Below are 18,084 nucleotides of genomic sequence, written 5' to 3' on the forward strand. Positions count from 1 at the left end.
GCAGAGGAAAATGCACTCCAGTAACAGTAGGTACACCAGTGGATGGGACATAGAGGACCTTTTGACTCCCATCCTGCTCTCCACTTGAATTGTTTGGTAAGCGGATCCTATTTCACCACCAGTGTAACAAGTGATAAAACATCAGTGTAAACCTAGGTATGTGCAAGGGCATGCTTGTTTGCAGCTACCATGATTTTGAGAAAGTTGTTCTTTTCTGTTATGTTCCTACATCAAGCTAAAAACTTACATGAAAGACACATCTCTAAATATTGTCTACCTAAGCTATAAACACTGAGTCAGCCACTGTAAAACAGGTCATAAAGGAAAACATCATGAATAACAATGTAAAAAAGCTTTCCCAGAAGTTACATTAGTTTTCAGGCATAAAATGAGGGAATGAAAGGAAACAAGACACAGAGGGCAAATACTGGAAAAAAAAAGTGCCTGGTATTTTTGACATATCCACAGACAATTAAGAAATGTACATGCATCTTGTTATTGTGTGCCACTCATCTGATATATAATGTTGCATTAACAGATACAATTCAGTAAATTATATTTCCTTCTTCGCAATTGCCAAAACATATCAAAAGATCTAAATAAATCTTACAGAGTACATGAGCTGTCATGGGTAATTTCTTACCACAATAAATATCTAGAGTTCAAAGAGTTAATAAAAATAGGGATTCTGGTGATCTAAATCCATTTGCAGTAATTTCTGTCTAGTTGTCCTTGACATTTCACAAGCTGGTAACCTCCTCTGCTCCCCTTTCATTCACACTTCTAATAAGACAGGTTAGCTTTCTATCATTTAATAGTCACCACCTTTCAAACTGTTCAAGAAGCTTAACTCTTTGTAGGTGAAGAGCGATGTAGTAAAGCTACCGAGGAGTGTAAAAAAAGGTAAAATTAATATTACAACAGGCACTTATTGTCTGTAAATGCGATCTCTAGTTTATTTTAATAGCTATACTAAAACCCCAAGGTATAGTTAACAGTATTATATGCCTTGTGTCTTCGCATAAGAAAACATCCCCAAATGCGTGTTCTAATTTACAAGCCTGTGACAAATCCAAGCTGCTGAGAAATTAAACTTTAAAAATATGTCTTGGAGTGATAGAGGACCACTATTAACACTATCATAATTGTATACCACTTGCTTCAAATCTGATGTTTCTGTTTAATATGTTTTGCTAAGGGTATATCATTTTATGGCTTCCCAGTGAAATCAAATCTAACCCAGACGTTTTCACTTTTCTCATATAATTCACTTCAAGGTTTTAAAGCTGCCCTTTCCTTTTTCTTTCTTTCTTTTCCTCCCAAAAGGTTGATCCCCTGGCATCCATTAATTCCACAAGAGCCCAGTACTGGGTCAATGAGTCAGTCAAGAGTACCTCCATTAGCTGTGTTAATTTACACTAAGGCACCTTAATGACATTTTGTCAGAGTTACCTTCCTAACTTCTAAACACACTATTCAAAAAGTAATATAACAAGTTTGAGAAGCATTAGGAAAGATTAGTGCCTGAACAGGAGATTCTCTGGAAGTCAGAGTTAGCAAAAACTGGAGAGGGGGGTGGTGGGTAGGAAGAAATGTGAAAGCTGACTGGGCAAGTTATGGTCATTTCTGGGTGACTTGCTTCCTCAAAGGTCACTCTGCTAACACTCATTCCTCGTCCAGCTTGTACTGATTATCTCGAGAGAAGGTCGATGTTGATAAAGGGAGACACAATAAAATAAACCGTGTTAGCCAGGTTCTCCCCTGGGTGTTACCACACTCGTGTAGCACACACTGTATTAATTCTATTTCACCCAATATAAGTGAACAAGTCTCCTAGAAAATGAACCAAAATAGTTCAAACGTAGTCAAAAATTGTCTAAGTAGATCTTTAATCGTCTCCAGATTGATAATCTATTGTTTGCTACATTTTTCAAAGGTGGCATATTCCTTGTCACAATTCAAGATGTATCAGTAAGTAGAAATCATTGCTTATTGTTCTGACTACTGACACTGCCCTATTTTCTTTATTTCAGCGTGAAACAATTCCATTCCAGAGGAGGAACGAAAAGGAATGGGAGAAGGAGAGAGGGGGGAAGGGGAGAGAAACAGAGAGAAGACACATGCACGTGGAAGCAAGAGACTGACCTACAAAACTGCAGTTTCCCTAAGAGATATAAATTCCTTCAAAATGTCAGTGTTTACTTTTTATTTTTTAATGCAACGTTCTTTCAATGTGATTTGGAAGTTTTCTTTAAAACATATTGAGCTTGCAGAATGCTGCTGATGCTTAAAATCTCAATTTACTTGCTAAAACTGACTCAATCTGTCTTAAACTATTACCCATGGAAAAGAAAAAACACAAGGCAGATTTTACTTGTCTAAAAAAAATAATTTAAAAAGATTTTTAATTAGACATGATAATAAAGAATTAAGGCAATTCATATTCTTCAGTATGGTACTTGAGAGTAAAAACAGTGGCCATTTTACAACATAAGGCTTTGAAAAATGGAAGATTAATTCATTACACATGCTGTTTTAAATTATTTCATAACCTGTGCCACAGCAATTAATGAGATTAGTGAGATCAGAGATTAAATGTACTTAAAGCAGCTCAGATGAATTTAAAATATATGATAAAGAATACATGAATAATAAACACTTTCTGTTATAAACAGTTTTGAATGTTTATTACTTTGATGGACAGTCTATATTCCACACACCTCATATTTACTGTAAGGACTGAAAAAAATTCCAGCGTGTATATCACGTGGGATTCATTCTTGTGCCACTGCCAAAGATCTACACTTAAAGTTGCGTGTGCAGCCAGAAAGAAGCTACACAAACATGAGGAACACTTGGACAGAGAACATGCTTTAAGATTTTATACTTGTGTAAGCTCTACACAGCTTTTCTTTATCACAGCACTGACTTTCTCAGAGGATTGCTGTATAAATATTAGATGCTATCAGACAGCTGAGCATGAATTCTAGGTTGCTTCACACTCACAGTGCTGAAGCCCTTTATTGTGGAAGACAGAGGTTGCTGTGCTTAAAAAAGAAGGAAAGTAAAAAGAGACTTTGAGAGGGTTTGTTGGTGGTTCCTAAAACCTTATTCCTTTTCCAGTGTCTGAAAAATTAAAATGCATCAGAAATGTGCCAGGCATTCCAAGTAGCAGCACAGCTGATCTGAAAAAAATGAGGTATTTGTAATATTAATAATAGTTCCGTTTTCTGCCCTTTTTCAGAGTGAACTCCAAGACCTCAGGGAAAAGTTGGCCCTGATGTCATGGCATTGAGAAATGTAGTTCATTAAGATCTCAAGCAACAAACAGTAACAATTAGCTGCTTTACTCATTCTTGATTTATCGCTAAGAAACACAGACTCTACAAATGAAAAGGGCCTACAGGGTCAACTATTGCATCCTCCAGCCAATTCATGATTTTCCCTGGTGCTCTTAAACTCTTTTACCAATCTATATTTCTAAGAATCTTGAGAAATAAGGATTTTACTGCTTCCCCTCATGAGGATATTCAGAATATTGAAATTTTTACTTAACTTTTCATATATATGTTGGTTAAGTAAGTATTTTTTCAGCTTTCCTCTGTGGCTTTCCTCTTTGTTCCCTGACAAATAAGTCTTCACCCTTTCATACAGCTGCGTATTTCATAGCATTTATGTTACCATGTCTTCACTCCTCGACATTAATTACCCTGCACAAACAGACATTTTTTTCCTGTATACAACTCCTTAAATAAGTTTTCTTCTCTTATGGCTCTCCAGCTCAGGTATATATTTCAATGTCTGTCCCCAAGAAGAAAAATTGCCAAGGTTTTGTTGTATCCAGCATGAATACATACAAAGAATCAAACAAGTTAAAAGCAAAAACTTGTGTTCTCCAAGAACGTAAGAGCTATGCAACAAATGAAAGACTAAGTAAACTCTTTCAGCTGGAATTTAGATGCCATGAGATTCTTTAGTTGCTATAATTATAAGCACATAGCTCTGGTCTTGCTGTAAGCTTTCTACTATCCTGCTGATCTTTGAGTTTCCTTATTAAACTAAACACAAAATAGAACTGCATTTATATGCCACTTAGGCTACTGAAGTGTAATGCAGATTTATTCCAATTATGACTTTATAGCAATGTACAATTAATTTGATGATATGACGTATTGAATGCTGGTATTAAATACAACTAAAAATCTCTTCTCCTTTCTACCTTTATTTACTCTTTCTGTTTCTCTTTGCTCTTACAGCCATTAATGACTTAGCTTATTTTCAAATCTTTGTTTATCCTTTTTATATCTCAAGCTAAATCAACCCATAGTAGATCGACTCATGACTGATTTCTAAACTCAAGTGCCTTGTATTGTTATTAATTAACAAAACCATATTTTCAACAGCATTTTTAATCCCTAAAGTATCCCTGAACATACAGATCAGGGATTATCTGGAAAAGACATTTATTGGCTAACAGACCTCATCTGTGCCTCCTATATTAGATTTTCTGTAATGACTTAGCTCCAAGTAGTATTTTGTTTTCTAATGTCATAACAGAAATGTATATATATATATATCTAAATCTGACTCTGAGGCTCTACAGCAGACTCCCAAGTGTATTCTAGAATAAATAATTTTACAGTCTTTCCCCTAGTGTGACTTTGACCTTTAATTGTTACTATTTTATCCAACCTTTCCACAACTCCTCTCTTAACATTCAATGACATCAAAGTACTTAGCTATCGTACATGTTCACCTTTTGCCTTCCTTTACTGAAGACAAACATCCCCTTTTGAGCATTTTTAATACTTGTTCAGTTTGAATAACTTGGTATTAGTAAAAATACATTTTGTAACTGCAGCCATTATTCCTTCATTATTCCTGCATCCTTGCAACAGCAGGCAGTGGCAGCTGAAATTACCCCACTTGGTTCATAAGATTCCTAGTGTTTTCATACAACCATTTATTTAGTTCCTTATTTTACCGATAACTCACGTGGTTGCTTGTTTAGGAACAATCCTTTCATTAATTATACATCCTACTTGAATATCATCCCTCCGTCTGTCCACAGATATTCCTTTATCTTTTGCTATGCTTTCATGTATTTAACTGCCCTCCTCCTGTGTACTAAAGCCGGGGAAGAAGATTACAGTCACTTCCAACTGTCTTCCCTTATTGCTCAGTTTAAGGCTCTTATCTGTTGTTTCAGCCCCACTCCTTGAAGGCCATTTTCCCAGATGTTCCAGTGGAGTTCCAGGAAAACCAAACTTTATTGAAAAGGAATAAAATCAAAACATCAGCATTCTAATTTCAAATAAATTGCTGCATGTTAAATACAGTAAATAGCAGCTTTAATTCCTTCCAACAAATGTTGAAATTACATTCTTCTTTTTTCAGAAAAGCAACAAAGCTAATATTTAAAACATTATTAGCTTCAGGAGGAGCATAAATAAATAAGAAATGAGTTTCAAGAGGGCTAGGTATATTTCTTTTCTTTAAAAACCATTTCCTTCTATATGTTAAGACAGCAATACAATTTACAATTTACTTTTTTTTAACTTGAAACTGAATAATAATACCATGGTTTGTCTATACACACTTATGAGACTGCTAAAATATTTATGGAAATAGAAGCTCTGGAATACAACTAAATTAACAAATTTACTTCTTCTTTTGTCAACTTAATTAAAAAATATAATGCTAATGTGCCCTTTTCCTGCTATGAGTGGCAGTTTTGAAATAGAAGAGGTATGTGTTATCTTAAAAATAAAGTTAGAGAGAGAGCAATAAGGCAGTCTTTGCCTACCTTATTACAAGAAAACAAGAATTACAAATGGACAAAAGTATTCAAAGTATTATAAGATTTTTTTTTTCTGTTAAGGTTCCATGTATGTGAACAATAGCTTTTTGTGTTTAACAATAGGCAAGGAATAACAACAGTAAAATCACCCTGCTCTCCGGCTGTTTCTGTATATCGTGTAGAAGTTGTTTTAATCTGATGTGTATTGTTGCATAATACCCTCAGGCACAGTCAAGTAAAAGCTAAAGCTGTACAGAAAAGCCAACATTTTAAATGGGTCTTGTCATTAATGCTTTATTAATTGCCCGAGGCAATGCAAACCCAGAGTTAGGCAAGCTATAACGATATGACACTTTAAGGTCAAATCCAATTCCTGCTGTGTTTTATGGAGTGGGCCAAATATTGAGTTAACAGCAGGAAAGAACAATTTATTGGGCTTTTCTCCATCTCCTGATTATCTGATCTAAATTAGATCAGTTTGGTTGTTTTTCTGTAAAAACAAAACACCTTTTGTCCACTCAACTTCAAAGAATTCTTTGTTTGTTTCTATTTGAATAATAATCTTTAGTAACATTTACTTTAGTTAAACATCTACTTTAATTAAACTAAATTTTCTTTAAACTGAATCTGAATATAAGGACATGAAACATAAAATCTTCTTTATCCCAACATGAAAAAAAATATATACATATATATAATATGTATATCTTACCTTCACATCTGAGGTATCTCTTTGGCTGTTTCTCCAAGACCTGGCTACTGAAGAGAAGGTTCGATCTGGGTGGTCAAATTTGCCATCATTTGCATTTAGAAAGAATGTTGTAAAGGGCTCCTGTAGTCAATGAAATGAAGACGGATTAAGAAGAGAGCAGAAGGAATCATGCAGCAGGTTTCTAATGAAATCCAAATGACTTTTGCAGATCAGAATACTTCATAAGGGAAGAATTAAAGGAAAATACGGCACCTCATCTTTGTATCTATGCATGATTACCTAAACTGAATATATTAGTACATTTATTGGTGCTAAACACAGTTTTCACACACCAATCTTGAGTTGTGATGGGAAAGATTTTTTATATTCACTCGGCCATAAGACTGATTATTCATCAGTGACAGACCTATGTAGAATAGTTCTAGTTTACTATGGTTGCCTACCTCACTGCAATCATCATAAACACTCCCTGTGTCATTTATATTACTGTGCTTTATTTACCCTTATGAGACAGTACGTCAAAATAAAATCTTAAAAAATCTCTTTCTTGGATTTCTCTTTAGTTTTCATTCAATTTAAAAGACCTCAGGAGATTCCATGTTTCCTCTAGGTGGGCAGATTTTCTGTATCGACGTTTTGAGGCAGGCTATGGTTACAGGGTGTCTAACTTAACCATTGCTTATGAGCAGCCAAATATCAACTACTATGTTTTCCCTACTCAAACTATCCTTCATGTTTATGTTAGGTTTTTAGATAAGTATACAGAGGCACTCAGAGATGAATTATCTAGAATCTTTATTTTTGCTAATTCTATCTGAAACTGTGCTCCCAATACTTACTAAATGGAAACAGCTATTATAGAAGAGCTCAAGTCTCTGATAGTCTGAAGAACCATTTTTTTATGTAACTGCTTACTCTGGCAGGGAAGAGCTTGACAGTGGACCAAACCCTTACTTTGACAGTAAGACCTGAACTACTGAGATCACTGCCAACTCCCTGGTTTTCCAGAGCCATGCAATTAGCTCCGTGATTCAATTAATATTTGGCAGTATGTTCACGTGGAATGAAGCAATTTCTTCTTTTTCTCAGAAGTGCTCTGGTGGGTATGTGAAAAAGTTGAGTTTCTTCCTTTAAAGTCATACTCAAATTTACTTCCTTGTATATGTGCTCATTTGGAAATTTTATGAATTTAAGACAATTTTTAATCACCAGATCACAACTGACACTAAAGTTCATCCACTATTTGAATTTTATTCTATATATACTCTATTTCCCTGTCTGAAACTTCTGAACAAAGCTTCTCAGTTAATGAAGAAACTTGGAGGGAATTATGTGCCATTATACATATCTTGTTTAAGGATTCAAGAGGACTGAAGTAATTCATTTGAAGTCGCATTTAACAGCAATTAAAGATACATAAGGAAATCATTGATACACAGGCTTTGGAAAAAAATCTAACAAGAGGAAAATAGAAAATCAGGGAATTCAAATTTTCGGAGATCATTCGTTCTCCATTCTTTACTTTTCTTGTCTTCCCAATGAATCTTTTCTACCATATGCAATAGTCGACACAATCTACTTTCTTTCAAAAACTCCAAATTTCTCTACCTAAGGGAGAAGAAATGGGATGTCTCTGTTATTGCCATCATAGTATGCCAGTACTTCAGAAGTAGCTTAAAGGAATTGTTTATTTTTGAAGAAAGGTATTTTTTCAAGGGACAAAATCCCATCAGAGTGTGGCTTCAAATATGCAATCTTTTTCATTATAATAATGCAAGACATGTTCCTGCTTTCCAACTGAATGCTGAGTCTTTTTTCATCTTTTTTTCTTTTAAGACACTGGGAATTATTTTAAAAAGATACATTCAAAAGAATAGATATTTATGTTAAGAAATATACGCTCAACAGCATATTTCTTCCAATAAGAGACTCACAAAATGTGCTAATTAATTAATTTAAAATAATTAAACCAAATGAAAAATCAGCACAATACAATTCTTGATGGACCTTAACTCCCACTGCACAATGACTTTGTTTGCATTTGTGAATATTGAAGCAGGTAGTGCAAATCAAGTGAGGAGGAGTTTATAAGTTGAACAGAATGTTAAAATTTAACAGTAGCTCAACATGATGAGCAGCATAAAAGTATTACAATCAACTGAAATATCAAAAGAAAAGAAAATAAGGTTTTGTACATCTATATTTTTCATTGCTTTCTATAGGAAGCTTTACTTAAAATGTAAATGAAAAAGTGTATTATTTACATCCAGAGCTAATAAACTGAAAACAATAAAAACAGAGTTGCATTATATTCATTTTGCCTAAAGTTCTATTATTATTATTATCATTATTGTGATTGTGATTGTTATTATTGTTATTATTATGTTAACGTTACATTCACATTAAAATATGTTAACTTTAGAATTGCTTTCATTTTAACAATGTATTCTCCCCAAAAATCTCTGTATATATATGCGGTATCACTGCAAATTATGCTATATTTTTCTACCTTATCAATACAAAAAAAAATGCATATGTTGTTGATGTGAGCACAAACAACTCTGTCTCCTACCAGCCCCTGCCTATCACTATTATTCCTTGCAAGGCATGTAATTTCTTGTGAATACCACTGTCTGTGGGTCACTACTGGGTTTCTGAAATCAGTAGTTGATGGATTAAAAAAAACAGAAACCAGAAATATGATGTAATTACAATAAATTATGTAAAAATATTAATCCAAAATTCCATGACAACATTATTTTAAGCATCTGAGACAAATATACAAAAGTAATAAAATTCATAATCAAGGATTAAGCCTTTAATAGTTGAGCACTACAGGGTGCCCTATTATGCTATCCGACTATGAACTGTTGTGACTATCTTTTTGGATTTTTAATCCTTAACAGAAATTCAAAGCTTTCACTGGCTTTATCTCTAACCTCTCAAATAATTCGAAAGTATTTTTTCTTCCTCTGGAAAGTCAAGTGCTTATATCATATAAATACAATTCAAAACTCATTCAATATATTCATTTAAATACTGTTACTCTACGATACCGATTACTGTCATCTCATGTAAAGGTTTTGTTGCTGTGAAAGGTATAAAGCTGCACAATGTTTTCATTATAACCCCATCTCTCTCATTGCTAATATTCTGAATAAAATTCACGCCTTGTTCGCTGCCAAAGAGAAGAGAAATTTATGGGGCACTTGATCACAATGTGTACAAGCTTGAGCTATGGGAACAAGGAATTTTCAACTCACTGGCACTTTTTTCCTTCATCTCCCCTCTAACGTCATGAAGTCCCACTAGAATCATTTATGGGAGGAGTAGAGGAGAGAGGAGGAAAGGTTGTGTCATTCCAAGATATGTCAAACAAAAGTGTCTTTTCAGCCATTTATGAAGGTAGAAAAAGAGGGTAATTGGAGTTCTGTCATAGTGATGTACACCTTTTATCTCAGATACCTGTGAATGCCTTGCTCAGGTCTACAGAATAGGAGACGAGTTCATTTCAAACTATTTAGAAGAAGATTTAAAATCTTCCCCAACTTTGATTTGGGCCAAGTCATACCTGAATCACAGAATTTCTTCTAACTTATGCAAGTACTCAGTAGCTGTAACAGACGCTGAAAACCAACTGTCTTCTGCAAAATTCCTGATCAGTTCATAATCATGCTTTTTAATACCAGCATTTGATGAAGATGTAAATAATTTATGCCCCATCCCTGGAGGTGTTCAAGGCCAGATTGGATGGGGCCCTGGGCAACCTGGTCTAGTATTAAATGGAGAGGTTGGTGGCCCTGCATGTGGCAGGGGGTTGGAGCTTCATGATCCTTGAGGTCCCTTCTAACCCTGGCCATTCTGTGATTCTGTGATTCTGTAATTCACGCAAACATAGTTTCTTCAGCAGCAACTACTGAGAACAACAAGTTGCACTGTAACTCTTGCTTATTTCATCTGAAAAACCATAAAAACAGCACTAGTATTCACTTTCCACATGATTCAAGACACAGCTCCTTCTTCTGCCTACTTTTCTGTTTTCTGGATAGTTTTCAGGCACGCATTCATGTCACTACAGTATATGGCATTTTGTTTTAACTATTTTGCCATCTGCAACTTAAATATTCACTGGTCCAGATGGAAAACAACTGAAAATAAGTAACTCTTGAACCAGGTGGTAAAGTAACAGATTCATAAACCATGAGTAGTTCACTTCATTTGTGCAAAATAGGACTATAAAAGCAGAACAGTGCATCCCTTTCCAGGGTACCTTTTACTATGTTTGCTGGAGAAAACTTGTGGATAATGGCTCAGATTTTCTAAAGAATAAGTAGAACTTTTTGGTTTATTTATTGACTTTCCTGGGTTTATATCTGAAAATGTGAGATGTGTAGAAGAGTTCAGCCATGGTTAAATGAGGGAAAAGCAATATTACATAAACTGTGGCACTCTATGTTAGTTTTTATGATATTTATTAACCTGACTGAACAATCACTAGATTTTCACATTCAGTATCTCACTCTATAAAGTAGTCATCTAATGTTCAATAATCTGCTAATTCACTTAGAAAAAATGCTGATTGCTTTCAACAAACAGGTGAATTTAGAGATAAAGCTATTTTTTGAGATCATTTGGGTCTCATTTGCAATTATAGCATCAAGCATTCATAGTCTCAGTTTCTTATAATCTAGATACAGGATTCTTTCATTCTATCAAGATTACTATTCCTCAGTGCACAATGGATACATACAAGTTAATGAAGAATTGCAATTTCAGTTCACATATGTGTGAAGGATGCATGTATATGTGTTGGAGTGACCTGCAAGAAAAATAGTGTGTACATTATCTTGATCAGGAGATCTTCACAGTCATCCATACAGCCCTCAGCTGGGACTGTAACCTGGAGAGGCTGGTGAGGTCGAACCATTCACTGTCCTAAAAGCGCCTTCATATTTCCCTTAGAGCAAACTGTATGTGTTAATCCACTGTCATTTTTTGAAAATGTAATTAAATTGGTCATTTTAAAAGATGGATGTTTTATGGAAACTCTTAGTACACAGAAGAGTTTGAGAGAAAACTGTACTAAAGTGAAAAGCTTATTAATGGCAAATTGGTGGCAGAGATTGATGATATCAAAATAATAAAACTGGAGAGAACTGAGTCTAAGGTATAAATCGCATTTTATAAAAGTAGTCTGATAGATTAAATAAAGGACAGAAACAGAGGGAAATATAAGACAGTATGGAGAAGAGTTGACTCAGAAATGTGATATTGTAGTGTTTTCAAAAGAATTGACAGGAATCAAATTGCATCTGTCAAAGCCAAGAAACAATATTCAATCTTTTTTTTTTTAAGATTTCGTGGCAATTACAAAATTCTATATAGATGTACTCCAGAGTGGCTGAAGCTACCTTTCTTACTGCAACTACTGTTTCCTCCAATACAAAGGTCTCGGGATGTATTTTCTTCCCCCTAGTTTAAATTACTCTACATGTTCTGCTCCTATCTAGGCTCATTCCCAGTGCAGTTTTTGTCATTGTTTTTTTTTGTTTGTTTGTTTGCTTGTTTGTTTTCTTCACATTTCTCTTTTTTTTCTTTCCTTTTACTTTTATTCCTTTATTCAGTCAATGTTCTTTTATGAGTTCATTTTCCATTCCTCTTTCACTGTATTTTTGTTGTTCCTTTCTGACAAAAACTTTTTTACAATACAGCTTTTTCCTTGAATCACATCTAATCTTCTGAAATACTGAAAGTGTTTTTTCTATCTGAATCTCTGTACTTCTCATTGCCTTTTCCTGGACTAGGCGGCAATTTGTTTTTTGTAAGTAATTTTTACAGTCTTCATAAAAGTGTATCAAAAGATGACTTCAAAATTCACCAGGAAGAAATCCATACCTAAATGCCAGAAATCTTATTTAGCTTTAACTATCAACTTCACTGGCATGATAGTCTCCCTTAGGATTTTTTATTTACTACTTTGTTGCCAAAAATCTCTAAGGATCACTATGACTTCGTAATCTATGATCTTTCACTGTCACTTTACACACTTATTTTCAAATCTTTATTTTGGTTTTCCATTTCAGCTCTATCAGATCTCAGCATGTTTTCTTTTTTTCCCTTTACTGAGCTTTAAAGTTTCCCCAGGCTTGTCTTCCTTTCACTTATATTGTCTCCTCCCAGCAGGGATTGCTTGTTCTAATCACTTGTGTTTAAATAGTCCTTAAATGGCTATCTAGGTTTGCTATTATTTAAATTCTCCCTAAGTTGTTCTCTACCTTGCCACCAGTAATCTCTGCCCTGGAAAACACTACTTTTCCCTTTGATTTCTACTTTCTCTTCTTCAAATATTCTGATAGTTTTAACAAACATAATTTGTCAGATGCATATTGTGAGGTCATCAAGGTAGAGACCTTGTTCTCTCACTCTTTTTGTACAGGAAAGAAAGAGGGTGAGAACACCTATGGCACTATATAAACAACAGCAGTAAAAATGACACAGCATTAACCTAATACAGGAAATGAATATTCCTTGGTGTGCTGTACATTCAACTAGCAAGCAGACTTTCAGACCTAGGAATTTGCCGACTAGCAAAAGAAGATCTTTAGTTGAATAGTAGCCAAAATTAATAGATAAACATGCAATTAAAACCACTGTTTTAAATGAACTTTAACTGAACAAGGAAGCACATAAAATGTATTCACAGTACATGAATAATTTAGCAACATAAAAAGGAGTCCAGAGATCACCCTTTGGAGGAGTGTAATCAACACTTTGTTTCCCAAGGGTTTAAGGAATATGTCCTGAACTCACAGACACATGAATTCTTCCCTTCTAAGCAGAAGAAAAGGGCATGTCTACAGAACCTGAGATGAGTGATAACACAGATCTCTACCTCTGTGCAGCTCTGTTTTGGCTGGTTGTGTGTGAAATATGCTTACAATGCATCTTATGTGACAGATTTTTATTGTCAGAGCGTAGTTTAAGTTCAGTAATTACACAGTGACTCAATTCTTCATGAATTCAGGTTTCCTTATGAAACCTTAAGTCTCTCATCAACAATCAATTTTCTGTAATTCATTCTGTTAACCAAATAGAGATTCATTCTGTCTTTGCAGTTTGGCCCCTTTCTCTAGGTCTGATTTTAAGAAAAGGATACAAGGATGAGATTTCTAGGACTGAAAGAACAGTTTGAAGCTGGAGCCTATATTTCAGAAAATTTTAAGTTATTAATATAGATCATTTGCATAAATATTACTCTATATTATTTTAATATAGAACTGGTTCTTTGATCCCCTCTCACTCTGACACAGTCAGATATGGTTTTTGTGAAAGGTTTTTTTTTAATGTTGTGTATACCTATCAGTAGTTGAAAATAACAAATGAATATGTGAGTAATATCAGTTTTCTGTATTATTAGAGTCCTTTCAGATGGATTTAGTTTTAGATGGATTTTTTTCATCACATAGTTTAACTGACCTTACACCGCCAAAATTAAATATATTTCAGACTGCCTGGGTAACAAAAAACTGATGACTACTGATGAGTACATATAGTATACATGACTTTTAAATTAGTGAAGAGCACTGAGATTTTGATATAGAGGTAATTGACAGAAGAGATGCTGTAAGTAAATTATTAATAAAAATCAGGATCTAGAAATACTTACAATACGAACAAGCCAAGCCAGCGTAGAAGTAGATGTAGAATAGTGGGTGTTGTAATGGTAAGGTGGAGTCTGATCATCTTCCCATGTCTCATAACGTTCTGCATAGAATACCGCTCTCTTTGGGTTCAAAGCACCAATAGGCTGCAAAAGGATAAGAGGGCAAACATCAGCTGAAGGACAGCATGCCCGACATGTCCTGGGTTAATTCTACGTTAACATTTGCTACCTATGAGATTCTGCAACCAAACTCATTCCATGCTGTAGTAATTCTTTCAGATTGCTGTAATTTTAGAATTGTATTTCAAAGGTTTTGTGTACTAAAAGCATTAAGACTTTCCTTATTTTAATTGACAAATGTTCAGTACCTGCAAACTTTCAAAAAGTTGTTTCCCAATTAATTCAGTAACATTGTTCTGGAAATAGACTTCTAAAACTGCATTTAAAATGCATTGAGGCCAAACTAATATTTCTGTTGCTGTCATTCACCATAATCACACAGCTAATGAAAACTGACTTTTGCTCACACAGGATACTTTGTAATGCGCAGTTCATGATGAAAAGATTTCATGCAGACCTGTTGGTGGTGTCTGGTGATCCTAAGCAGAAATACTTAAAATCCATGCATAGCCCTGCAAGACTGGATTTACTTTCTGACTGAACAAAGCAAGGTGTTACTAGAAGAAATGAACAAGCTTTTTATTAAAAAGTGCACAAAAGCTTGGAAATTATTCACCAAGTCTAAGTCCATTCTCCTTATACATAACAGGCAGTTATGTACAAATTGGGAAAAAAAACGAAATGTAAGACAGTAATAAGAACTGATGATTTTGACACACATATTCAGTTGATGCATTCTTTTCTATAATTTTTTTATGTACTTTATCTCAATTTATTTATTGTAGAATCTATTTATTACTGCGTGATAAAAAGGCACTGGGATAAAGGAAATACAACATTAACTAAATAAAGTATTGAAATAAATGCAAAGTGATCTTAAATCAGTTTATACAGATGAGATATTAGTAGTGTATTATCTAATACCTGTATACAAAGAACCTTCATATATTAGATTTTCTAATAGAATTAATCGATCATACAGAGTTTAATACTTAGAGAACACATTTCCAAACTATAGAACTTATTACAATGTTTAATAATTACTTGTTTTGAATTTCTCAAGTACTCAGTTAAAATTTCTATTATCAATTCATGTTATTAAGGGAATTACAACCTGAAAATAAATATTTTGATCTTTTTCAAAATGCTAACAATTATTCTTGCATTTCACTCCAAAGCACAGTTCTTCTGAGTTAAAATCTACGAAAAGAATTATCAATACAAGTTCAGATCATTGTGTTTCACTGCACTACGTATGTAGTTGAACACTTCTAAGTCTACAGATATTTTATTCTTATTATTGCTATGTTTTTTGAGATGACTGTTAAAAAGACTGACCTAGAACTTAATGATTTCCAATTTTAAATACCACAGCTTGTTTTTAAATAGCGCTTGATGAAAAGTTACATTTAAAAGCACAATGATTTTGTTATTTTTCACATGAAACACTCTTGAGGCTTAATACTTTGCTGTGTCATGGAGATGTTAATAGCTTTCTCATACGTGTAAAATGTACAAGTAATCCCTAAGGATCAGTGTTATCTGATGCAGATTGCACTGCAAGACCTCACAAAACATTCTTGAAAGAGAAATACGAGCAATTCCCTAACAGTTTCCAGGCTTGCTTCGGAACTACTGGAAAAAGAATAAAATAAATATTGGTGTTTTTGTTAATTTGATTACACATCCTGCCACTTTCAGGAAACACACCAGCATTACTGCAGCACGTAGGTTGCCAATACATTAAAATCACTGTCCAATGACTTTCTTGAAAGAGTAACTTATTAGAAGACATTCTTTTCCTATTGGGCTGACAAACTGTGCAGATATATGTGCACTTCACTAAATTATTTGGGGGTTCTGGGTTGGTTTGTGGACTGGATGGTATCTGGCAATACCACCCCGAGGACACTCTACATCCATGCCTCCACCAGAACAAATTCCAGTCCCCAGCTGAACATTTCCAAAGCTAAGGCAGTAATTCACACCAGAGTCTGTTTACAGCAAATGTTCACCCCCTCTGAGAAGGATATACAAAACGGCAGATGAATCTGTGAGATTGCACTTTGTAATGGAAAAACTTTCTGAGAATATTTCTTTCCTTCGCTGTGAAGGTGTATCTTGCCCTGTGCTACAATGAATTCTGAACCTATGAACAAGAGAGGCACAACCTGTCATAATGTTATTGTACACACGTACTTGAGAGCACTACAAGGAAGGGATATGGTGATTATGGCAAGGTTGAAATTCATAACTCCATGTACTTCAATATATATTTGAAAATGATTAGATGTCTATCACCAAATCAACTATGTGGGATTTTTTTTACTGTAAAATGTTTACAGTAGTTAGAAGAGATGTTCAAGTACATCTCTTCTACAGTAGTTAGAAGAGATGATGCTCCAAATCAATTATAAAATGTTTTATTTTGTATATTACCAAAATATTGCTTTTAATGGCAATTTAGCCTTTGAGTCTAAGTAACTTATTTTTATATGTGCATATATATATATATATACACATGTATATATGTGCGGCTGTATATGGAAAAGGTATTTTCTCTCAAGACCTTGACAATTCTTTCTTGAAGACACATAAAACATAATGTAAATAAATCATCATGTTTTCAAGGTTCTTGAGAGAGAAGTGTTATTTCAATTTAGAAGATAAAAGATAGGTTACAAGATTGTGCATTCCCACTTTATGTAAAGTATGCCTGCGCAAGTAGCTAAAATAATCTACTTTCAGAAGACATATGTTCAATTTATTAAACGATAAACCTAAAAAGCTGTATTCTGAAGATTACCTTCATCCTCATAAAAATTCTTTTTAGAGTCAGAATCCATTTTTCTTTCAATTACTTTAGGATTCATTTGAAGGAAAATGCTGAAATGCACAAAATATCTGTTGAATAAAGTGGACTGTTTAGGTGAAACATCATGCGAGTTGTCCAGCTTCTCTCACAGATGGAAAATTTCATGTTAAAACCTTTCTGAAGGATATTTTGTGGGAATTACCCTTTCCTAGCAGAGAGAGAGGGGAAAGGGAAGGGGAAGGGGAAGGGGAAGGGGAAGGGGAAGGGGAGGGGAAGGGGAAGGGGAAAGGGAAGGGGAGGGGAAGGGAAAAGGGAAGGGGAGGGGGAAGGGGAAGAGGAAAGGGAAGGGGAAGGGGAAAGGGAAGGGGAGGGGGAAGGGGAAGGAGAAAGGGAAGGGGAAGGGGAAAAGGAAGGGGAGGGGGAAGGAGAAAAGGAAGGGGAAGGGGAAAGGGAAGGGGAGGGGGAAGGAGAAGGGCAAGGGGAAGGGGAAGGGGAAGGGAAGGGAAGGGGAAGGGGAAGGGGAGGGAGAAGCGGAAGGGGAAGGGGAAGGGGAAAGGGAAGGGGAAGGAGAAAGGGAAGGGGAGGGGGAAGGGGAAGGAGAAAGGGAAGGGGAAAGGGAAGGGGAAGGGGAAGGAGAAAGGGAAGGGGAAGGAGAAAGGGTAGGGGAGGGGGGAGGGGAAAGAGAAAGGGAAGGGGAAGGGGAAAGCGGAAGGAGAAGGGGAAGGGGAAGGGGAAGGGGAAGGGGAACGGGAAGGGGAAGGGGAACGGGAAGGGGAAGGGGAAGGGGAGGGAGAAGCGGAAGGGGAAGGGGAAGGGGAATGGAGGAAAAGATAAAGAAGCAGGGGAGATGGAGATTTTTCTCTAGCTAGGAAGTCCCACCTTGACTTCTCTGGAGATACTGTATTGGATGAAGCAGTGATCTGTATGGTAGACTGGGATTCAGGATATATGGGTTAATTTTGCCATTCCACAAA

At 35.2% G+C, this 18,084-nt stretch overlaps 1 protein-coding gene across 12 annotated transcripts in view; it reads right to left on the bottom strand.

The window, feature by feature from the left end:
• The window catches only part of NBEA (neurobeachin), a 469,696-nt gene that overhangs the window by 61,431 nt on the left and 390,181 nt on the right, over positions 1–18,084 (bottom strand). For all 12 annotated transcript variants that reach the window (XM_085216030.1, XM_085216022.1, XM_085216029.1 and 9 more), the window contains 2 exons: positions 14,179–14,319; positions 6,513–6,632 (listed from right to left, as the gene is read on the bottom strand). In XM_085216030.1, the coding sequence (XP_085072156.1) occupies positions 6,513–6,632; positions 14,179–14,319 (261 nt within the window). The remainder of the gene's footprint in view (positions 1–6,512; positions 6,633–14,178; positions 14,320–18,084) is intronic.

Source organism: Meleagris gallopavo, chromosome 1, assembly GCF_905368555.1.
Source record: "Meleagris gallopavo chromosome 1, MGAL_WU_HG_1.1, whole genome shotgun sequence".
NCBI classification, from domain to species: Eukaryota; Metazoa; Chordata; class Aves; order Galliformes; family Phasianidae; genus Meleagris; species Meleagris gallopavo.